Below are 24,299 nucleotides of genomic sequence, written 5' to 3' on the forward strand. Positions count from 1 at the left end.
CCTCAGCTCTTTGTTCCTGTGTCCATGAGTGTCAATTTTCAAATGTTCATTCGTAAAATCTCACTGGCGAGTTATTTTTACTGGTCTGGAATGCAAACTTGTGATCTTTTACATGATGTTGTTTTCATTTTTGCCTCCCCTCCCAAAAAAAAAACATCTTCAGATATGGCTTCAGGATGGAGCACTACCATTTTAGTGAAATCTTTGTCTCAGCCCTCTGTCACACACACACACACACACACACACACACGCACTAATTTTTAGTGAGGTCATACAAAGCAGTAATCGTTCACAGTTGTTTTCAAGCGTGTTCAACCTTGATCAAAACGACAACCTGCTGTGCAAAGAAAATTAGCCACATTGTCCAGAGATTCCCACTATGTTACTGTACTGGGATCCAAGTAAGTGGACTTCCCTCCCACAGGAAAAGGAATGCTCACTCGGAAACCCCAGCTACCAGGTTTCAGCCACCCAACAAAAGTGAAGAATTCCCAAACTTACCGTACAAGGAGACTTCAGCATTCCCTGCCTTGCTGCCGTTGCGTCCGTCTTTCCATGGTGCTCACAGGATAACTGGACATCCCACACTAAATGATCACACTTGGACTGTCAGTTTTGCCATTACTGAAGAAGGCGATCCACACCACTGGGAAACTGGGACTAAATATTAACAGTTGCCAAGGGCGATGATCCAGCCACTATTAATAACCCTGGTGACTGATCCACACCCTTCTGGCTTCAGTTTTTTTCTTCCTTAGTCTTGTGCAGTGTTTTGCTGGCAGCATGATATCTGATAACACTCACTGTGAACACCGACACTGCACACTGCAGGGGGATCACTCAAGCAAAGGAGTGAGTGTGCGGTAGTTTATGCCTCCCATCAGACCCTCGAAAATTCAAACCCCAGCAGTGTCAGGACCACAGCCATGGCCTGCTAATGGGAGAACTGGGGCTCTGCTGACCCTATGTGAGATCACCAATATGTGATTAGAATGTTCTCAACTGAACATTCTAATGCTGATGTCACAATCACCACTGCAAGCAACACAGTTCTAGAACACTGACTTAGAATTAAAAAAACAACCTACCATTCAAAGGGTTTAGCAAACTGAAAAAAAATGGGCAGAGCAACCATATGCTATCAGTGACTCACTGATTTGAACCATTATGTTGTGAAATAATGTGGAAAAAGCTAATGCTTTTGATTGTTTAAACCAAGTCATTGTAGTTTCACCCACTATGGTGTTTGTGAAGCCTCTCTCCTTTGTCAAACATGCTACTCCTAATTCCTGCAATGTACTTTAAGTTCCTTTCACATTTCAAATCACAATACGAATATACTGTACAGTGCATGGCCCATAGCTGAGGAAAAATAAAAATTAATTGCCTTACATTAAAATTGCAGTGAACCATAATCTCTGTCTAGACCGGAAGCAAGTGACCCCTTAGAACTAAAAGGTATAATAAGTCAGCGATCAGAAAAAGATTAATTGAGCTAATCTGACATACAAAAAAAGCACCAAAAAGGTACAAACACTTGTCACTGGGGTGATACCCGATAGATACATTGGACCCATTACAGTGATACATTTTGTACTTTTAGGGTACATTTGGCAGATTTGTTCCTTGAAGAACAAAAATGTACCTCCACTGTACCTTTATTTCTGAGAGTGCAACAAATGACTTTAGTTTTAGTGTTTTGACAACTCTATAAACTATGCTGGCTCACTCCTGTACTTGAGCACAGTAAAATCTTTAGGATACACTTGCAGTCTGCTGCTATAGCCGGTGCTTATACAAATGTTGATCAATATATTATTGAGCCACTTAAATAATCAAGAGCAGAAGGTGATTTTTTGTTTTGCACCCCTGCCATAGGCATGTGCCACTGTTTACATGGGAGTATAACAGCAAAAGATGTGGTGAAAACAGCCCCATAATTTCCCACTTATTGTCATGCAGTTGCTGACAGGATAGATTAAGGGCTGTGCTTTCGAAAATGACAAGACAATGACAAAGTCATTCACAAGTCTGCTACAGAAAAGTAATTAGAAAAGTAATTATCTATTTTACTAATGGCTGTATTAAAAACTCCTGGTTTGAGAAATTAACTCTGGTTAATACTGGTGCCCAGAAAAAAGTTGTTCTGGCGCACAGCAAACAGGCCCACGGTGGCATAGCTCTGGCTGGCTATGTGACCCGCCAGCACTGCAGGTCTCCCTCTCTCTCTCTCTCTCACTCTGCCTGTCTCTCTCTCTCTCTCTCTCTCTCTCTCTCACTCTGCCTGTCTCTCTCTGTCTCTCTCTTTCTCTGTCTCTCTCCTGCTTTGCCTGTCTCTCTCTCTCACTCTGTCTGTCTCTGTCTCTCTCGCTCTGTCTGTCCCTGTCTTTCTCTCTCTCGCCCTCTCTCTGTCTCTCTCCCCTGCTCCATCTCAGGGGGAGGAAACGCTGCTTTTCCTCTGAACAGGCAGCTGTGCTGCTCTTCCTGTGCGCTGACTATCTCATTTCCCGACCGGGAGAGGAATCGCTCACATCCTCGCGTCGGTCCCGGCTTCCCGTGAAAGAACAGAAAAAGAAAAACACGCCCGTGATCCCGCTGAAGCCCGGCGAGAGGAGCGCGCCCCCTCCTCCCAAACTCACGTGTCTGTACTACTCAATGAAGCCTTCGTCCTGACTTTCAGTCCTGTTTCAGAAGCAGCAGAGATGTTAACATAGTTTTCAGAAAACATTACGCAGAGATGACACAAAGTAGATGTGACCCTGGAACAGTATGGAAAATGTGAGCTTTTATTTCAGGGCTGCCAAACCCTCTACGGCTGTCAAAAAATATTCGAAGTTCGAAAACTATTCGAAAATCTTTCTTTTTTTAAAGTTCTAACCTAAATTTGAGCATTCGAATATTAGTTTTGGATCCCGCGTATTGTAATTAACATGCAGGCTTTAATTTAATGCGGCTAATCATGTTCATGCACGCAAAGTTCATTTCCTGTGCTAACGTTACTTCCTCTGCCAACAAAAAACGTTCTTCCATGGACCCAGGGCAAGTGGATCGTCTGGTTTTCCTTGCCAATAACCTCCGGTGATACTTTCAGCTCCATGCACACCTAACGTTACTGGTCAGCTAGCCTCGCGAGCCAGTCTCTTTTTTCACTTCGTTCAACAGATCTGGTCAGCTAACAACTTAGGCTAAATAATGTTCCCATGGCAGGCTATGTTTCCTTTCTATTCTGAAGATTTTGATAAAATTGGATGATGAAAGAAGTTAAACTAAACAGAGTAAGTAATTTGTAGTTTTAGGCTACAGGTATTAGCCGTTTGAATAGTTTTTGTGTTAAGAAATAAACAGGGATTTCCTATGAACAGTCATTTCCCTGATTAATAAATGCCGATTTGTGGCAAATTACATCCACGAGAAAGTGCTTTATTCATTTGCGCATTAGGCTATAGAAACTGCAGGGGGCTCATTTATAAAATGAACTTGCATGCATACGTCAAGTGAAGACCTGACGTAGAGCCGCGACCGTTTCCACGGTCAAATCGAGTCATGTTTAAATTTTATAAATCACTACTTTGACGTGATTTTCTACGCACGCGCCACACCACACAGTTGATCTAAAATACGTTTTATAAATGAGGCCCCAGATGTAGTAACCTAGTATTAAAATTCACCAATGTCCTCTATTCTACTGCCCGCTTGTGGAAAATAACACATAGGCCAGTTCAGAGGAAGCATCACGTGCATATTGCGCCCGACAATAAGCAGCTTATTTTTGTGAATCATAGGCAAATTATATTCGAATATATTACTAATAATATATAACTAATTACAAAAGCTAATATTCGAACTCAATTTCATGGCACATTTGACAGCCTTAAAACCCTGTCCCTGGAGATCTACCGTCCTGAAAACCTACAGGACAACAGATCTCCAGGAACAGGGCTGGACAGCCCTGTTTTGTTTATTTATTCACATAAACGTTCATAAACCATTTCCCCACAGGGGTTCCTGCTGAAACGTTTTATTGTACGGTCATGTGGTCAAGCACAAATGCCACCATTTAACAATTGGTGGGGAAGAACATTGACCTTTGAGCTGGAAATGAAGCCTGTTCTTCAAGATGTCAGCCATTTTGTGGGGCACTGGACCTAGAATACAGGTTAGAGTGTTATGAGAGACAGGACCAAAAATGTGCAGGAGAAAGAGAAACTTTCATTTCTGCGTAAAGAGTGTCTCTGTTCCTTATTTGCAATGTTCCTGCTGAACTCGTGGTCATTGACGCGACGTTGAGCAAGCCACAGCAGCGCTGGCTCTGGACTTTCAGAAATTTCCAAGCATGTGCATGCACGTTTCCCTCAGCATGTGTGACTCTACGTGCCTGTCACTACGCGTGTATTCACACGTGTAGCAAAAGGACCTGTGCAGCTATTTAAATAAATAATTAAATACATACTTTATATTTTCAGTTTTAAAAAAATGGACAACTGTACCAGCAGTGGACTACACAAATATCCTGCACGTTTACTGTATACATGTTTTGCTGTTTTGCAGTTTTATTATTCAGAATTTACATTATTTAATAAATAACCAAACAGAATCTGTTTTAATCCATCGCCTGGACTTCCGTATTTACAATAGTGCACATGGCATTTACAATAAGATGAAATTAATCATGATGAAAACAAATATACCAACAGAATCCAAAAGCGGCAGATTGCGAAATATATAACAAATATGCACAGCAAATGTAAAAATGCTATATTCAAGTTATGCATGCAGGAAGAATTGAAAATATTTAAATTCTTGTAAAATAATGAATGATAAAAAAAGAAAGGCCGGCCAAGTTGTAGCTATGACCTTCTTGAGTGTCTTTTGTGTGGTATATCCTGACACTACAGGGTATTTTTGGAGCAGGATCCTGATAAATAGACAAAAGCAGTGGTAACCAACTCTGGTCCTGGAGATCTATCATCCTATAGTTTTTCACTCCAACCCTAACAAAGCGCACCTCTTTTGTTATTTGTTAGGCTTGGAGTGAAAACCTACAGGATGGTAGATCTACAATGGTCGCTTGTGATCTACAGTATTACATCTTAAAGAATATATCAAGGATCTCTGTTGAACTACCCACATTACGGCCTGGATTCACTCTATGGTTGTAAATTCATAAGCCATGTTAAGAATAAAAACATTTTAAAATTGTAGTAAATACATTTGTATAAAAAATATACTATACTGAGTATTACATATTTTACACAGTCTATTTTCCCCGTGTAAACTGTGTACATTGTGATACATTTACATTTAAAATAACCTATTAGACTTGAGTTACAATTGAAAATGAAAGCTACGTTTGTATAATCACAACTATTTGGTATTAAAAAAACAATTAAAAATTGTGTGAAGAAATTTGTTTTATGTTGTAAAAAAGTGGAGAAATATACAACAAGGGTTTGTACAGTGTGGAGAAATATACAACTTTGTGGGGACCTGAATGATGTTTGTCCTCAGAAGGATGCAAACTGAGGCTTGTGTAAGTCACACCTATTATAAGCATAAAACACTCTCCACTGATTCCCAATTGAAATCATACACATTCCGAATGACTGAGAAAGGTACAGCGTAAAATATGCAGTCATTGAAAAAGCACTGCACAAGATTTTAATAAAACATGCATAATACAAGAAATTACTGCCAAACTAGCACACTGCCAATACGCGACTGCCACTGTTTTTTTGTTTTTGTTTTTTTCTTTTCCTTTGAAGGTGTTACTTTATTTCCAACAGTCAGTCCATTGCGTGTAACAACTGCCCTCTGGTGAGCATTTTAATACATGGCAAGCTTGTTCTTCATCATCCGAACCAATTTTCTAAGACTCAGGTGCTTCAGGAAAGTTGTGCATGTGTAAATTTCCCTGGGAAAAACATTAACAGCTGTATTCTTCGTGGAAAAGATTAGATTAAGATTGTGTAGACCTTTTGTTAAAATTGTTTTCATCATTAGAAATTAATGGCTAAAATACGCGAGTTCAACCTTTCAGTGTCAATAATATGTACATTTACACTATATATACATTTACACCACGTATCTTGGATTCAAAAAAATTAAAAACAGTATATTCGACGAAGATTCTGAAGGCCAGTTAAGAAGACAGTGTAGGCTATTCATTACGATTTTGAAGTAGAGGTATTATATAATGTATTATTATCATCTTGAAATTACCGATGGCGAAAGCGTGGTTGACAAGTCTAAATACACACTAAAATATCTAGTGTCAATTCAACGCTAACAGAGCTTATATGAGTCCACTCATATAAGCTCACAAACTCATAGAGTTCGCACAAACTCTGTAAGAATTGTTTTTACACGAATTCCTTTACCGATCAGTCGATATGGATGTAAATAACCTCAAATTAAAACTGACAGTCTGCACTTTAATCTCATATTCACTGTTTTATTTAAAATCCAATGGGCTGGAGCAGCCTACAGAGCCGAAATAACAAAAATGTGTCAGTGTCCAAATACTTACGGACTGCACTGTATGTATGTATGTAGGTAGATAGGCTATGTATTAATGGATTTTATTTCATTTTTCAAAAATATTAATGTAGCCTATATTTTGCTTTGCAGTTAAATCTCAGAAAAAAATCCAGATATAATAAGATATATTTTCTGTCACTATTACCGCCGTTTCATTTTTATCAATAAAATTCCGAAAGAACAACAAAATAATAACGCTTTAGAAAGTCAAACATCAGGACAAGTGCTTTTCCAGACACCCGATCTTTCATCCGGCTATAGGCCTATAGGTCCAGTCGTAGCTATCTTTCAAAGCGAAAACAAGGTGTGCACGACTGGAAACCGCCCAGGGAAATCCTACCTTCTGCAATTTCATTTTTTGAACATCATGGATCCCCTTTATAAACCCGAGCTGTGTGGAGGAAAGAGTAGGAAAACATTAAGGCTCGAGAGGAGCAAGCAAGACACAAAACGTGTACCTGCGTTCTTACTTAATCGCTTCAAATCGGATCGGATCTTCGCTCGGACACAAATCAACTCCAGATTACTCGGCGCCGCTGTTGACTTCCTAAAGCGAAAGCATGACAATGAATCTAAACGCCGTACGGATGTACTGCATTCTGATGCTCTTGAACCTCGCTCGAGGATGCATGTGGATGCATCCTCGAGATAAAGGCTCTCAAAGCAATTTCAAAGTGGTCAGCTATTATTCCATACAACTGCTTGAACAAATGGTGAGTATCGATTAAAAATTACTTCATGACAGATATACAATCTCATGACGTAGACAGAATTTCTCGATAAGAGGAACATTATTTTTTGGAATATTATAATGTGTTCATGCACCATTGTTCAGCGACAGTGTTAAAATGTAGACATATTATCCTATCATCCTTAATTGTAATGTCCCTGTTTCTAAAATTCTGCATGTTTTCTTCTAAAGGGTGATGAAGTTACACAACGAAAATCCAATGTTCACAACCTAAACAGACTCTACGAACATACTAAAAACTTGCAGGTATGGTTTAAGATTATGTCACGTTATATGACTATATGTACATTTGCATCAAACTGTCCTGAATCTTGTGCATATTTCTTAAGAGGGTCTTCTCAAGAGCACATCTGTCCATCACCGTCAGAAATTGTGATGATCTGCGAAGCCTACGTTGAGAATCATATTTAAATTCCAATACATTGAACTAAATGCCAACATGATTTCTCCTGTATAGGCTGAGGAACGCATCATCTTCATCCATGAAGTCATAAACAACATTAAAGAGCTGTATATCAATGGCAAATATGATACTGTCACGCGGGACCCAAAAAAGCTGCAGATGTTCCAACTCAACCTCGATCGCCAGGCTTCGGAGCTGAAAGAATGCGTAAGGCCAAACTTCGCACCTCCCTTTCAGATTGCAGAACACGATAAACAGTACCGCTGATATTCAGCCAAAATGATGTATCATTGTCATTTAAAACATTCAGATGACAGTGTCTTTTCCTTTTTTGTCTGCACAGATAAAAACACTGAAGTCCCGGGCATCTCACTCAAGTTGGTATAAGAAAATAAAAATATATTTCAAGAAAATGCTTCAGGAAAGCACGGTAAGAATGACGACTTTCAACCAAAAAAATTCTGCCAATGTTTCTTGGGGTATTCATTCATTCATTCATTCATTAATTCATTCATTCATTCGATTACTGATTGGTTGATTTCCACACAGCCAGTTCCCGTAATAAACATGTGCATTTATGCAAGAAAACCTGCATTTTCTGTTGGGTACACAACTTGTAGTTTACGCTGCCCCACGGTGCCACTTCCAGGTTTCTTTCAACACACAGATGCAGATACAGCTCGCTTTCTGGGTTGAACGGATACAGATGCTGCTCACCTCTATGTCAGCTATGTAATTATTCATTATTAAACATGTTCGTCTTAATAAACGTGTTCTTTTGTTGGCAGAACTACAGCGCCGAAGACTGGGAGAAAGTCCGAGCTGAAGTTCTGACACATTTACGAAGACTGGATATCCTAGCCAGCACGGAAAAATAGTCCTGGTGGCAAACACGATGTTGATTTACAGAAAGCGCGCTAAATTTCACTGTGGAAGAAAACGTACCAATGGACACCTATCCAGCTGCATCGGGAGCAATGAAAACAATGCTGACTGCTTTTGTAGTGTGTGTGTGTGTGTGTGTGTGTGTGTGTGTGTGTGTGAGAGAGAGAGACAGAGAGAGAGAGAGAGACTGTATAATTGTTACATGTCATTGTTAAATGAAATCACATCTTATGTTTGTGCATATATGTATTTATTTAAATTAATATTTATTTATAATGATGGACCTATTTATTTAAATGTATGAATTTAAACATGCACCTGTTTTAATTGTACTCAAAGCTACAGACATTTTTTGCAAAGTTTTACAATGTAAATGTTATATTTAAAAAGAACATGTTACGCAACAAAAGCAAGTGACAAATAAAATGTGTTTGCGATTCAAGAACATCGTCTGTTATGAGTCTTCTTACTGTTTTACATTTTTTTGTGAACATTTCGCTATTTGCGAGTATAATTTGCAGATGCAGTTTTGCCCAAATAAAAAAAGTTAGTTTTGGGATCCTTTGGGATCATTTGGAAAAACCAACTGCGAGGGAAGCCTAATCGCTCAATCAGTGCCCGACCTCACGAGTTACTGAATTGAAGCAAATCCCAGGAGCAATTCTCCAACATGTTGGATAAAGCCTTCCCAGAAGAGTGGAGGTTGTTATAGGAGAAAAGGGTGGACCAACTCCATATTAATGGCCATTATTTTGGATGAGATGTTGCATGCCAGGTGTCCACATACTTTTGTCCATATAGTGTATCAATTAATACATATAGGGAGGAGTAATGACGATTGTTTGTTTCCCATAAATGCAAATGATTTCTTCATTTTTGTTTTATGTTGATATTATATTTCTTACATATCGTATACCAAAAAGAGCAATTGTTGGAAGATATTGCATTAATATTTTAATATTCAATTGTTTCCATAATTTGTGCCAGTATTGTATGTATGTGTGTGTATGTGTTTGTGTCTGTGTGTACTGTTAACGTGGAAGCTGTAGGTCTGCTCTAGCACTTAGGCGAACAGAGGCGTCACTAGGGGGGTGCGGACCGCACCGGGTGACACCCTTCGTTGGGGGGGGGGGGGGGGGGTTGGGGGGTGGGGTGACACCGAAATGACTGGCAATACATTTTTCGTGCAGTGTTGTGTGTTACGACGGGTTGAAACAGGTAATGTCCACGATTTAGTTTACTGCCGGCTGCTTTAATTAGCGGTAGGCCTATTAATGTGTCGATAAGCGCTTTGTCGTTTGAATGCATAACCCCGTTCGGCAACATCAAACAGCACCCCCCCCCCCCTCCCCTCCGGTCGACAACATCGGGTGACACCAACGGTCGACCGCACCAGGTGTCATCAACACTATTGACGCCACTGCACTGGAAACCACCCACATCGAGTGCAGCTGAACATCATAGAGCTGAGGTTGCATCACTAAACCGTAAGCGGAAGAGGGCTTCCCTCTTTTCTAGAGTTGCCTCATACAAGGAAAACGAAAGCAAAAAAAGTTTCGTCATCAAGCCTGGAGGATCCCCGAGGGTAACATCTTGAGGCAACAAGATGAGGCAAGAGTGCTTTGACGAGGCAATAGAAAATTTCTGCCGAGTATACATACCTAATCCTGCAGAAAGACAAACTTTGTAACTCCAATTTTTATACATTCCTTTATTGTTGAGTCTTGATAATAGCGGGGTTATTCTGAAAGTAACAACCGTCACCAGACTATAATGGTTTGCGACACTTCCCAAGAACAGCAAAAAATTGCATGTCGGCTCAGTATTCCTGGAGAGCAAAATGTGTGCCAGACCAGTCTTCGCACCTTATATGATTATATTAATGCGACGTGATATTGTTGTCTATTAATATTAAAGATGAAATGAGGCCAAGTCTGCTTACATGACGCGGCATCAGACTTGTGGAAATACAAGTGCTGTTGCCTACTGTGCTGGCTGTACGTTCGCTGGAAGTCAATTTACTGGTACAACCGTCCAGTACGCGTTGTGAGCTAACGGGCTTTAAGTAAATTATGTAAATAGGCAAACAACGATTTCTCTCATATTACATATTTGTCTATGATTTTTATGTTTATTGTTATTTATACAACATAATTTGTGTGCGTGCTAGAGCACAGAATGTAGACTCGCTACGGCGGTAATTCCCTGCGCGGTAGATGGAAAGCGAAAGTGAAGTAGGCTACTCCAGGAATTTCACTTTTCCAAATTTCCTTTTGCTTTTCAGACTGTAAATATAAGCCACCACACACAGTCACAATGGGGTACATTTCAAACCAAGAACGGAATAATCAAAGTAAACGTTGTAAGCCATGGACGCGAGAAAATTCTTATACTTGTTTATTGTTTGCAGCGCACAGGACTTCTGTAAAGGCTGCGACTGGATTCAGCACAGATTCAAGTGGGCGAGCGGCGAATCCCTGTCATTGCTCAGTGAGATGGTGAGTTTTCAACATACTTTTTCGCTGGTTTGACCCGGTGTGTTAACGTTTTCCGACTTTCTAATATTTTCTTTACTGCAGCCATGAATTTGGCAAACATGTCATCCAATAAATTCACATTCGTGTTGCTATGAGTCGGTTTTCTTGTTTACTTGGAAATTGGGGCTCAGTCAGATGCCCTTTGTAGTCATACTAAAATCACTTTGTTTTGTAGGGTGGAAATATTACTGATGATAGAGTACCTGTACCCTTCCCAACAATTATCTACAGCAGCATCAAAAAAGCACAGGTATGCATTTATTGTTTCCGACTTGTCTAATCAGCCAGGGTGGCCTCCTGCCTATAGCCAGGAAATCAGTTTGAGGGCGATTCAAATTTCTGAAACAAACTGATGAAATTGTGTATAGTGGTGTTATGTTTCAGACAGTAGTGATGTAAAGAGAACAGCTATGTACTTATTTCATTACTTATAACTGGAATGTGGGGCAAAGTGTTATCTGTTAAGAGTTGAATTAACACTGGGTATTTTACTGTGCACCCACTCAATCAGACAATAGACATGAACAGTAGCAGGTCAAAAACCATCAATGAACCTTGCCTGATTTAGCTACACTGATAATTTCCATGCAGTTCCATTGCAGGTGAACATAAGCCTGATTATTAGCCACCATTTTAACAGCTCTTTTAAACGAAACATTTCAGTTTAAGCTGAGAGCTTGACATTTAAAATCAGGAAACACCGTTTTCCCCCACACTCACACTCGCCACCCTCATGCTGGAGATAGAAGTAGTTTGACCAGTTAATGCACCATGGCTGCTGTTTGCCATTTGCGGCTTGCTCTTTCACATAGATGTACATAGATAACTGCTTCATCTGCATACATTTGCAAATCTACAGAAGGGCAAGAAGAGGGTAAATCAACATTACTGAAGGGACTGAATGAAAGTGGGCCCAACACTGACCCTGGTGGGATCCCTATTGATTAGTTAAGAGTTGTTGATTGTCTACTACCCACTCAACCACTTCACGATCATAAACAATGTTTTGTTCCTATGTAGGTGGATGACAAAGTCAAATTCGTGCACGCTTCCATTGATCAGATCATCAAACTGTTTGATGGGAATTTGGATGCTGTGACATGGAACAGGCTGAAACTGGAGCATTTTCTCATTGTCCTTGACCGCCAGTCTCGCGAACTTAAGAAATGTGTAAGTAGATGCAGCATAATAAGGAAATAGACCTGTTCAAAGCCTTGCCAAATATATGGGAAATAGACTAATCCTTTATCAATGTCTCACAGGTTTCTTCTGCGAGCAAATATGAGAAGAGACTGAATCAATACTTCAAGAAGTTAAAAAAGAATATCTTAAAGCAGAGGGTAAGTTATTGCAAAGTCATTTGTCATCATGCATATGAGAAACAGTGCAATAATAATAATAATAATAATAATAATAATTTTATACACTACTTCATACATTGCACTGATAATGGTTTCCAAAAAAAAAAAAAAAAACATAGATACAATCAATAGGTATTGAATTGAATGAAGATGAAACAACGTTAAAAAAAAACTGTTAAATTACTTTTTTCTTATTGTACTTTTCACTTGTTTAGTGCGGTATATATGCCCTAAACTATAGTTACACATTAACTAAGCTAGCAATGTATAAAAATAGCCATGAAGCAGTGAAGTTATTTTATATGGTTTCCTATTTTTCAGAAGTACGACGCACATTCATGGGAACTCATCAGAAAAGAAGTATTACGTCATCTTCAAAGGCTGGACCTCATTATGGCTGCAATGAAGACATCAATTAATTAATTACTGAAGCACGCTTTGTCTAAGAAAGACTTTGCATATGATGGGATCAAAATATTACATACAGTATTTCAAAGTGTATTGTTTATCTGTAAATGTATTTATTTATTTATTTATTTATTTATTTATTTATTTATTTGTTTATTTGTTTATTTATTTATTTATTTTTACATGATACAATAAAATTGAAAAAGTTGATGTATTCATGTTGGAAATGTGATGTTGGAGACCAAAAAATAAAATGATATTTTTACAATTTTTGTAGCCTTTTCCCTTTCTGAAGACAATGACTGGCAAAAGAAATGATTAAATAATTAATTGACAGGCCTTCATAAATCATGTACAAAACATTAGATGTTTCTCTTAGTGTCAGACCGCACAAATACATTCATACATACTTTGATAAAGGAAGAGGAAAAGACATAAATGGTCAAAAATTCACGCAATTCATGGTTTACTGTTAGCCTATTAGGGGTAAACAGTGTTAAAAAGCTGCCACATTGTTCTTAAATGTCATTTTTTTCACAGTACATAATAGTGTATATTGAATCAAAAATAATTTATATGGGTGTTTTCCAGGGAAAAGTTTGATTATTGGCAACATGTTTTATTGCCAGAATGGACTTTGGGTGCTCTCAGAAGAACAGGTTCCAAAAGGCTCCTCTGTCTCCACAGAGAAACCGTATCTAGACAAAGTTTTTTTGTCAGGCAAAATATTTCAATGTGGGAGCTTTCAGGGTTTTTGACACGTACCATATGGTTCCATAAAGAGCTAAAAAGGATCCCCCTGAGAAGACAAACCAAAGAACCCCTTTTCTGAGAGCGCAGGATAGACGGTAATCACAGACGGGCTGAGGCTGTTTTTCCCATGGCGCACAGGAACTGGCACCATGGGCTATGCATGGCAAATTGTGGTCACTCACAGATGACCTTTGAGGGACGTTTTGTGGGACGCATGCGGAGGTGGTGCTTCCTTTAGTAGGACGCATGCGCAGGTGGTGCCAACTAAAATGTGTCTGTGGAAGTGAGTTGCGCCGTGGGTCTGGACGGTTCCGTGCTTGCTATAATTTCATTTATTTTGGGAGAGGGATCGCATTGTTGAGTTTCATTAAAATTCCCTTTTATTAGAGGCATACTATGCGGGATTTTCACCTTGAAAATATTATAAAATGACCATGTTCAGTCACATCTACGATGCACTGGCAGTTTCTGTGATTGCACACATTTGCCCAATCTGTGCTCCTCTGCCTGTATTTCTTCTTCTAAAATGTGTTTGGGACGTTCCTGGGCGAGAGGCTCTTTTCTGTGCGGGGAGGGGAGGGTGTGGGTGTCGACGAAGCCTGTGAGGGATCAGTTTTCAGCAGAGCGTTTGTAGCTAGCTACTGCAATTGGGGAGGTGAAGAAGCACAAGTACAGCGAAAGGGCAGAACTGGCCTACAGGGCTTGTTGAAAAACCAGAGACAACCTTGGAATTGCTTTTCCTCGATGGGGATAGCCAAAGTTCACAAAGCGGACGAAAAGCGACACGAAGTCCGTATGTATTCTGTTCGACCCGTAAGTAACCTAGATAGGTGGCCGAAGTTTGGTACTCGGACCGAGTGGGCAGAGCAGAACTCAGAAGACGGAGGAGTAGACTTCTTCGATTGCAAATACAGGACCACAGCAAAGATTATAAGACAAAATCTGCTGTGTTACTTTTAGCTACTTAATATTTAAGAAAAATATACACCAAGTCTGTTTACAGGACGTTGCATCAGACCCTTGGAAATATAAACGCTGTAGCCAACTGAGCTGGCCATATGGACAATTTACTGAAAACCCGTCTTGTAGCCTACCTGTACACGCTGTGAGCTATGAGGCTTTAAAGTAAGTTATGTAAATAGTCAAACAATTTTAGTGACACTTCATATCTGTTTATGATTTTTATGTTGATTGGTTTTTATACAGCATAATTAATGTGTGTGCGTACTGTTGAGCACGGAATTCCGTAGACTGCAGGCTCACTATAGCAGTAATTCCCCGCATGGTAGATGGAAAGTGAAAGTTGACCAGGAAATTTCACACTTTCTTCGTTTTCCCTTTTAAAAATTAGTTTTTGCTTTTCTACTTCATATAACCTACATATAAAAGCCACCACACACAGACACAATGCCGTATATTGCAAACCAAGAGCGGAAGAAGCTAAATCTACCGTGTAAGCCATGGACGCGAGAAAGTTCTTATACTTGTTTATTGTTTGCAGCGCACAAGACTTCTGTGACGGCTGCAACTGGATTCAACACGGATTCAGGCGGGTGAGCGGCGAATCCTTGTCGTTGCTCAGTGAGATGGTGAGTTTTCAACCTGCTTTTTCGCCAGTACGTCGTCTTTTTTTGTGCAAATTTAATAATTAATCGAATTTAATTAACCGAGTAAAATAGGATTTATATTAAAGGCTATTGGGTTCGATCCCGTATGCTAACTTCTTTCCTAAGTAGCAATATTTTTCTACCGCAGCAAAATGTTATTTTTTTATTTTATTTTGTGAGGTACAACCGTAAGAACTGCGACTACCTGTGACGGCAGCAAATTAAAGCATGAATTTTCAAATGTCTTCCAAAAATTCACAGCACACGCGCGACGCTCGTGCAGCACGAAAAGTAGAAAAATACAATGGTTAGGGGGAAAAATACCCAAGTAGCACTGTGCCTTTTAAATATCATAACGTCGCATGTTCATACAGCATTGCTTGTTGATGTGTGGAATGCCTCGGGTTATAATTATCAGATCGTCTTGTTTACTTGGGAATTGAGGCTCAGTCAGATGCCATTTATAATCATACTAAAGTCATTTTGTTTTGTAGGGTGGAGATATTACTGATGCTAGGGTACACGTACCCTTCCCAAAAACCCTCTACACCAGCATCCACAAAGCACAGGTATGTATTCATTGTTTCTGACTTGTCTAATTAGCCAGAGTTGTCTCATGCCTTCCTATAGACAGGAATTCAGTTTGAAGGCGATTTGAAATTCAGATGAAAACGATACAATTGTCTACAGGGATGTTATGCTTCAGACACTTGCTTTACTTTACTTACCTTACTTACTTACCCAATGATACAATGGATATGAACAGTAGCAGGTCAAAAATTGTGTCAACGCACCATACAGATTTAACAGATTTAGCTACACTGCTCATTTTAATGTAATTCCATCACAGGTGAACATAAGTCTGAATATTAACCGTCATTTTAACAGATCGTTTTGTTCCTATGCAGGTGGATGACAAAGTCAAATTCGTACACGCTTCCATTGATCAGATCATCAAACTGTTTGATGGGAATTTGGATGCTGTGACATGGAACAGGCTGAAACTGGAGCATTTTCTCATTATCCTTGACCGCCAGTCTCGCGAACTTCAGAAATGTGTAAGTAGATGCAGCATAATAAGGAAATAGACTTGTTCAAAGCCTTGCCAAATATATGGGAAATAGACTAATCCTTTATCAATGTCTCACAGGTTTCTTCTGCGAGCAAATATGAGAAGAGACTGAATCGATACTTCAGGAAGTTAAAAAAGAATATCTTAAAGCAGAGGGTAAGTTATTGCAAAGTCATTTGTCATCATGCATATGAGAAACAGTGCAATAATAATAATAATAATAATAATAATAATAATAATAATAATAATAATTTTATACACTACTTCATACATTGCACTGATAATGGTTTCCAAAAAAAAAACATAGATACAATCAATAGGTATTGAATTGAATAAAGATGAAACAACTTAAAAAAAAACTGTTAAATTACTTTTTTCTTATTGTACTTTTCACTTGTTTAGTGCGGTATATATGCCCTAAACTATAGTTACACGTTAACTAAGCTAGCAATGTATAAAAATAGCCATAAAGCAGTGAAGTTATTTTATATGGTTTCCTATTTTTCAGAAGTACGACGCACATTCATGGGAACTCATCAGAAAAGAAGTATTACGTCATCTTCAAAGGCTGGACCTCATTATGGCTGCAACGAAGACATCAGTGAATTAATTACTGAAGCACGCTTTGTCTAAGAAAGACTTTGCATATGATGGGATCAAAATATTACATACAGTATTTCAAAGTGTATTGTTTATCTGTAAATGTATTTATTTATTTACTTATTTATTTATTTACTTATTTATTTATTTATTTTTACATGATACAATAAAATTGAAAAAGTTGATGTATTCATGTTGGAAATGTGATGTTGGAGACCAAAAAATAAAATGATATTTTAACAATTTTTGTAGCCTTTTCCCTTTCTGAAGACAATGACTGGCAAAAAGAAATGATTGAATAATTAATTGACAGGCCTTCATAAATCATGTACAGAACATTAGATGTTTCTCTTAGTGTCCGACCGCACAAATACATTTATACATACTTTGATAAAGGAAGAGGAAAAGACATATATGGTCAAAAATACACGCAATTCATGATTTACTGTTAGTCTATTAGGGGTTAACAGTGTTAAAAAGCTGCCACATTGTTCTTAAATGTCATTTTTTTCACAGTACATAATAGTATATATTGAATCAAAAATAATTTATATGGGTGTTTTCCAGGGAAAAGTTTGATTATTGGCAACATGTTTTATTGGCAGAATGGACATTGGGCGCTCTCAGAAGAACAGGTTCCAAAAGGCTCCTCTGTCTCCACAGAGAAACCGTATCTAGACAAAGTTTTTTTTGTCAGGCAAAATATTTCAATGTGGGAGCTTTCAGGGTTTTTGACACGTACCATATGGTTCCATAAAGAGCTAAAAAGGATCCCCCTGAGAAGACAAACCAAAGAACCCCTTTTCTGAGAGCGCAGGATAGACGGTAATCACAGACGGGCTGAGGCTGTTTTTCCCATGGCGCGCAGGAACTGGCACCATGGGCTATGCATGGCAAATTGTGGTCACTCACAGATGACCTTTGAGGGACGTTTTGTGGGACGCATGCGGAGGTGGTGCTTCCTTTAGTAGGACGCATGCGCAGGTGGTGCCAACTAAAATGTGTCTGTGGAAGTGAGTTGCGCCGTGGGTCTGGACGGTTCCGTGCTTGCTATAATTTCATTTATTTTGGGAGAGGGATCGCATTGTTGAGTTTCATTAAAATTCCCTTTTATTAGAGGCATACTATGCCGGATTTCACCTTGAAAATATTATAAAATGACCATGTTCAGTCACATCTACGATGCACTGGCAGTTTCTGTGATTGCACACATTTGCCCAATCTGTGCTCCTCTGCCTGTATTTCTTCTTCTAAAATGTGTTTGGGACGTTCCTGGGCGAGAGGCTCTTTTCTGTGCGGGGAGGGGAGGGTGTGGGTGTCGACGAAGCCTGTGAGGGATCAGTTTTCAGCAGAGCGTTTGTAGCTAGCTACTGCAATTGGGGAGGTGAAGAAGCACAAGTACAGCGAAAGGGCAGAACTAGCCTACAGGGCTTGTTGAAAAACCAGAGACAACCTTGGAATTGCTTTTCCTCGATGGGGATAGCCAAAGTTCACAAAGCGGACGAAAAGCGACACGAAGTCCGTATGTATTCTGTTCGACCCGTAAGTAACCTAGATAGGTGGCCGAAGTTTGGTACTCGGACCGAGTGGGCAGAGCAGAACTCAGAAGACGGAGGAGTAGACTTCTTCGATTGCAAATACAGGACCACAGCAAAGATTATAAGACAAAATCTGCTGTGTTACTTTTAGCTACTTAATATTTAAGAAAAATATACACTAAGTCTGTTTACAGGACGTTGCATCAGACCCTTGGAAATATAAACGCTGTAGCCAACTGAGCTGGCCATATGGTGCCTGGAAGACAATTTACTGAAAACCCGTCTTGTAGCCTACCTGTACACGCTGTGAGCTATGAGGCTTTAAAGTAAGTTATGTAAATAGTCAAACAATTTTAGTCACACTTCATATCTGTTTATGATTTTTATGTTGATTGTTTTTTATACAGCATAATTTATGTGTGTGCGTACTGTTGAGCACGGAATGCCGTAGACTGCAGGCTCACTATAGCAGTAATTCCCCGCATGGTAGATGGAAAGTGAAAGTTGACCAGGAAATTTCACACTTTCTTCGTTTTCCCTTTTAAAAATTAGTTTTTGCTTTTCTACTTCATATAGCCTACATATATAAGCCACCACACACAGACACAATGCCGTATATTGCAAACCAAGAGCAGAAGAAGCTAAATCTACCGTGTAAGCCATGGACGCGAGAAAGTTCTTATACTTGTTTATTGTTTGCAGCGCACAAGACTTCTGTGACGGCTGCAACTGGATTCAACACGGATTCAGGCGGGTGAGCGGCGAATCCTTGTCGTTGCTCAGTGAGATGGTGAGTTTTCAACCTGCTTTTTCGCCAGTACGTCGTCTTTTTTTGTGTGCAAATTTAATAATTAATCGAATTTAATTAACCGAGTAAAATAATATTTATATTAAAGGCTATTTGGTTCGATCCCGTATGTTAACTTCTTTCCTAAGTAGCAATATTTTTCTACCGTAGCAAAATGTTATTTTTTAATTTTATTTTGTGAGGTACAACCGTAAGAACTGCTATTACCTGTGACGGCAGCAAATTAAAGCATGACTTTTCAAATGTCTTCCAAAAATTCACATCACACGCGCGACGCTCGTGCAGCACGAAAAGTAGAAAAATACAATGGTTAGGGGAAAAAATACTCAAGTAGCACTGTGCCTTTTAAATATCATAACGTCGCATGTTCATACAGCATTGCTTGTTGATGTGTGGAATGCCTCGGGTTATAATTATCAGATCGTCTTGTTTACTTGGGAATTGAGGCTCAGTCAGATGCCATTTATAATCATACTAAAGTCACTTTGTTTTGTAGGGTGGAGATATTACTGATGCTAGGGTACACGTACCCTTCCCAAAAACCCTCTACACCAGCATCCACAAAGCACAGGTATGTATTCATTGTTTCTGACTTGTCTAATTAGCCAGAGTTGTCTCATGCCTTCCTATAGACAGGAATTCAGTTTGAAGGCGATTTGAAATTCTGATGAAAACGATACAGTTGTCTACAGGGATGTTATGCTTCAGACACTTGCTTTACTTTACTTACCCAATGATACAATGGATATAAACAGTAGCAGGTCAAAAATTGTGTCAACGCACCATACAGATTTAACAGATTTAGCTACACTGCTCATTTGAATGTAATTCCATCACAGGTGAACATAAGTCTGAATATTAACCGTCATTTTAACAGATCGTTTAAACTAAACATTTGAGTTAAGATGAGAGCTGTACATTTAAAATCAGAAAACAAAGTTTTCCCCCACACTCACACTCGCCACTCTCAAACTTGAGATACATATAGTTTAACCAGTTAATGGAAAATGGCTGCTGTTTGGCCACATGCCATTTGCGGCTTGATCTTTCACATAAATTTACATAGATAACTTTCATCTGCATACATTTGCAAATCTACAGAAAGGCACGAAGAGGGAAAATCATCATTACTGCAGGGACTGAATGAAAGTGGGCCCAACACTGACCCTGGTGGGACCTCTATTGATTAGTTAAGAGCTGTTGATTGTCTACTAGCCACTCATCCACTTCAGAATCATAAAGAAATGTTTCCTTCCTATGTAGGTGGATGACAAAGTGAAATTCCTGCACGAGTTCATTGATCAGATCATCAAACTGTTTGATGGGAATTTGGATGCTGTGACATGGAACAGGCTGAAACTGACACATTTTCGCGCTGCCCTTCACCGCCAGTCTGGCGAACTTCAGAAATGTGTAAGTAGACAGCCTAATAGGAAATAGACCTGTTCAAAATCTTGCCAAATATACAGGAAACAGTCTAACCCTTCATCAATGTCTCACAGGTTTCTTCTGCAAGTAAATATGAGAAGAGACTGAATCGATACTTCAGAAAGTTGAAAAAGAATGTCTTAAAGCAGAAGGTAAGTTATTGTGAAGTCATTCATTGTCATACATATGTGAATATATAATAATAATAATAATTATTATTATTATTATAAATATAATAATAATAATAACCCTAACTTTATACACTACTTCTCATACATTGAACAAAAAATGGTTTCAAAAAAATGCAGAGAAGTAAATACAATTAATAGGTATTGAAATGAATAAAGATGAAACAAAGTAAAAAAAAAAAACTAAAAAAAAAGTTAAATTAGTGTTTACGAAATTATTTTTCACTTGTTTATTGTGGTATATATGCCCTAAACTATAGTTACACGTTAACAAAGCTTGCAATGTATGAAAATAGCCATTAAGCAGTTAAGTTATTTTATATGGTTTCCTATTTTTCAGAAGTACGACGCACATTCATGGGAACTCATCAGAAGAGAAGTACTTCGTCATCTTAAAATGCTGGACCTAATTTCGGCTGCAATGAAGGCACCAGTGAATTAATTCCTGAAGCACGCTTTGTCTTAGAAAGACTTTGCATATGATGGGATCACAATATTACATACAGTATTTACTGCTATTTCAAAGTGTATTGTTTATCTGTAAATTTATTTATTTATTTATTTATTTATTTATTTATTTATATGGTAAAATGTAATTGAAAAAGTTGATGTTTTCCTATTGTAAATGTGACCGAAATGAATACCAAAATATTAAATTATATTTAAAAAAATGTTGAAGTTTTTCCCTTTCTGAAGACAACTGACAACAACAGGAAATGATTGTGAATAATTAATTGACTGTCCTTCATATATCATGTCTAAACAATAAATTTTTCTTGCACAAGTCTATTTATACACACTAAAATAAGGGAATAAGAAATGACATAAATGGTCAAATATATATATATTAGAGCCCGACCGATGCCGGATTTTTGGGTCCGATGCCGATCCCGATTTTGGAGAGTCCTAGCCCACGGATTACCGATGTTTTGACCGATATTTTGTCAAAAAGTGCAACATTTTCAAATCAATTTGAAAAACTTATATTTTATTAAAGTTTCTATATTTAAGAACATTTAACTTATAAGCAAACAAATAAAAATAAAAATAAACACACAAAGACATTTTTAGATAAAAAAATGTAAAAAAATTTTAAATGATAAAATTAATTATATATATATATATTAAGACCATCTTTAAGTGTGTGAAATCAAAATAACTCCACACCTTGCTTTTACTCCTTTCTTTTCCAGCCATCTATAAAAAATGAATTTAAAAAAATCAGTTTTCCAGTTTCAAACGTGCATTTTTATGAATATTATTATTGTTGTTATTAATTTGTTATTATTATTTCTTAGTATCTATTCTCAGTAAACCAATTATATTTTCTTATTTTATCCCTACTACATGATCTCAAAGAGTAAGACTTCATCTAGCGAGCTTCCCTGTCCATAAGAATTTGGTGGTGAAAATAACTACAATGCGCTCTGACGCGTGACTAGATGACACACTCGCTCGCAATAACGCATTAGCTATTGACACAGCCTTATTATTTCTTATATATTCTCAGTAAGTTAAATGAATTATATTTTCTTATTTTATTTCTACTACATGATCTCAAAGAGTAAGACATTATCTAGCGGAGCTAATGAGTGAAGCAAATGTAACGTTAGATGAAATTAAATTGACTGGATGAAATACGTGGAAAAAAAAATACAATGCACTTTCATGCAGGTTACCCGCGCTAACTGTTGGTTGATTCACTTCTCCAGCAGCAATCCTTCTCTCATGTTATCACGACAAAGCTAGATAACATGGCTTAAAATGATCCACGTTAGAAGTGTTTTATCGGCGTTTTTACTGTCTGGTTAGCTTGCTACGATGACGCGTGACTAGATGACACACTCGCTTGCAATAACGCGTTGGCTATTGACACCATATAGTAGCTAATAGCATTATCTCAGATAAAAGAACACATGTGTGATGCATTCAATCACCATTTTATTTTGGCTGGTTATTTATTTGAGAATACAGCGATGTCCTCTGGAAATGCAGATCCTACGCTGCATATGTGCTCACTGCCACTTCATAAACGCTTGCTAGCCAGCTAGTTTTCTAAAGTGAACCAAATATGTTAGCTAGCTCGCTCGCTTGATAGTGATGATTGATAAACATAGTGGTCGTATAAACGCATTTCATTAAAAACTTTCACTAAATATACATACGTTTATTGCGGCAATGGAATCTGTGCAGACAAGTCTTGTAGTGGAGAATATTGGATGAGGCACGAGTGACAAACGTCGTATTACAGAAGTAGCGCGTCAGCTGCTGCAGTTCACACTTGTATTAGAGCTCCCTCTACTGGATAACTGCACCCGTTAATGCAAATATCTAATCAGCCAATCACGTGGCAGCAACTCAATGCATTTAGGCATGCAGACATGGTCAAGACGATCTGCTGAATTTCAAACCAAGCATCAGAATGAGGAAGCAAGGTGATTTAAGTGACTTTGAACATGGCATGGTCGTTGGTGCCAGACGGGCTGGTTTGAGTATTTGAGAAACTGCTGATCTACTGGGATTTTCACGCACAACCATCTCTAGGGTTTACAGAGAATGGTCCGAAAAAGAGAAAATATCCAGTGAACGGCAGTTCTCTGGGCGAAAATGCCTTGTTGATGGCAGAGGTCAGAGGAGAATGGCCAGACTGGTTCGAGCTGATAGAAAGGCAACAGTAAGTCAAATAACCACTCGTTACAACCGAGGTATGCAGAAGAACATCTCTGAACACACAACACGTCAAACCTTGAAGCAGATGGGCTACAGCAGCAGAAGACCACAACGGGTGCCACTCTTGTCACCTATTGAAGTGGCCGGTAAGTGTATATATATACATACACATATGATTCATCATCGTTTGTAAGCCTATAATTGGTTAACAGTGTTAAAAGATGTTATTTTTTCACTATAATAATATAGAACGGATATGGGATCTAAAAATTGTCTATTTTAGGAAAAAGTTATATGATGTCCAACGTTTCATTGGCAAAACTGGCCTTAGGCCTTGGGATAGACAGAGATCACAGACTGTGCACTGATCCACATGCAGTTTTATGATTATTTAACTTAGGGAGAGGGATCGCACTGCTGAGTTTCATTCAGATTTGCTTAAATTATAAATTATGCTGCATGCTTGTTGGTCAGTAATGCTAAATATATTTTATAAGTAAATTAGAATCAACTAAGCCTGAATAACGGCGTAAACGCAACCAATCTGTATATGCTAAAGAGTTTTTTTTTCATTATTTTTTGTGCGTATGCAAACCATGAAATCGGCAGAATGTCTTTAGATAGTATCTCTCTCCTGTTTCATATGACCTGCAAATGAAAAATTCCCTGAATGTAAAACAATATTATGCTCTTAGTTTTAATCAATAAAAAGTATTTCCTTAAAGAATCATCGCCATAGTCTCACAAATTCTT

The 24,299-nt window shown here is 38.4% G+C and overlaps 3 protein-coding genes and 1 long non-coding RNA gene across 4 annotated transcripts in view; all 4 read left to right on the forward strand.

Moving 5' to 3' along the window:
* Window positions 1-24,299, forward strand: part of LOC135244213 (uncharacterized) — an 84,251-nt gene that overhangs the window by 35,989 nt on the left and 23,963 nt on the right. The gene's annotated exons all lie outside the window — the stretch shown is intronic.
* On the forward strand, window positions 7,104-8,891 carry LOC135244115 (interferon a3-like). The gene is made up of 5 exons (XM_064316321.1): window positions 7,104-7,250; window positions 7,460-7,534; window positions 7,746-7,898; window positions 8,035-8,121; window positions 8,480-8,891. Exons 1-5 carry the CDS (start codon window positions 7,104-7,106, stop codon window positions 8,567-8,569), a joined length of 552 nt encoding a protein of 183 aa, XP_064172391.1. The 3' UTR covers window positions 8,570-8,891.
* Window positions 10,573-12,960, forward strand: LOC135243706 (interferon a3-like). The gene is made up of 5 exons (XM_064315702.1): window positions 10,573-11,074; window positions 11,289-11,363; window positions 12,134-12,283; window positions 12,376-12,453; window positions 12,796-12,960. Exons 1-5 carry the CDS (start codon window positions 10,946-10,948, stop codon window positions 12,895-12,897), a joined length of 534 nt encoding a protein of 177 aa, XP_064171772.1. The 5' UTR covers window positions 10,573-10,945; the 3' UTR covers window positions 12,898-12,960.
* On the forward strand, window positions 14,778-21,517 carry LOC135243389 (uncharacterized). Its single transcript, XM_064315178.1, has 11 exons — window positions 14,778-15,224; window positions 15,737-15,811; window positions 16,151-16,300; window positions 16,393-16,470; window positions 16,823-16,915; window positions 18,336-18,436; window positions 19,155-19,242; window positions 19,757-19,831; window positions 20,524-20,673; window positions 20,763-20,840; window positions 21,217-21,517. Exons 1-11 carry the CDS (start codon window positions 15,096-15,098, stop codon window positions 21,316-21,318), a joined length of 1,119 nt encoding a protein of 372 aa, XP_064171248.1. The 5' UTR covers window positions 14,778-15,095; the 3' UTR covers window positions 21,319-21,517.

Source organism: Anguilla rostrata, chromosome 17, assembly GCF_018555375.3.
Source record: "Anguilla rostrata isolate EN2019 chromosome 17, ASM1855537v3, whole genome shotgun sequence".
Lineage (NCBI taxonomy): Eukaryota > Metazoa > Chordata > Actinopteri > Anguilliformes > Anguillidae > Anguilla > Anguilla rostrata.

Bases quoted from the DNA above. Each gene is read 5' to 3' on its own strand.
- LOC135244115 (XM_064316321.1), top strand. From the start codon at position 7,104: ATGAATCTAAACGCCGTACGGATGTACTGCATTCTGATGCTCTTGAAC. The intron at 7,535-7,745 runs GTATGGTTTAAG...TCTCCTGTATAG, and splicing joins AACATACTAAAAACTTGCAG to GCTGAGGAACGCATCATCTT. The intron at 7,899-8,034 runs GTAAGGCCAAAC...TTGTCTGCACAG, and splicing joins CTTCGGAGCTGAAAGAATGC to ATAAAAACACTGAAGTCCCG.
- LOC135243706 (XM_064315702.1), top strand. From the start codon at position 10,946: ATGGACGCGAGAAAATTCTTATACTTGTTTATTGTTTGCAGCGCACAG. The intron at 11,075-11,288 runs GTGAGTTTTCAA...TTTGTTTTGTAG, and splicing joins TGTCATTGCTCAGTGAGATG to GGTGGAAATATTACTGATGA. The intron at 12,454-12,795 runs GTAAGTTATTGC...CCTATTTTTCAG, and splicing joins AGAATATCTTAAAGCAGAGG to AAGTACGACGCACATTCATG.
- LOC135243389 (XM_064315178.1), top strand. From the start codon at position 15,096: ATGGACGCGAGAAAGTTCTTATACTTGTTTATTGTTTGCAGCGCACAA. The intron at 16,471-16,822 runs GTAAGTTATTGC...CCTATTTTTCAG, and splicing joins AGAATATCTTAAAGCAGAGG to AAGTACGACGCACATTCATG. The intron at 19,832-20,523 runs GTATGTATTCAT...CTTCCTATGTAG, and splicing joins CCAGCATCCACAAAGCACAG to GTGGATGACAAAGTGAAATT.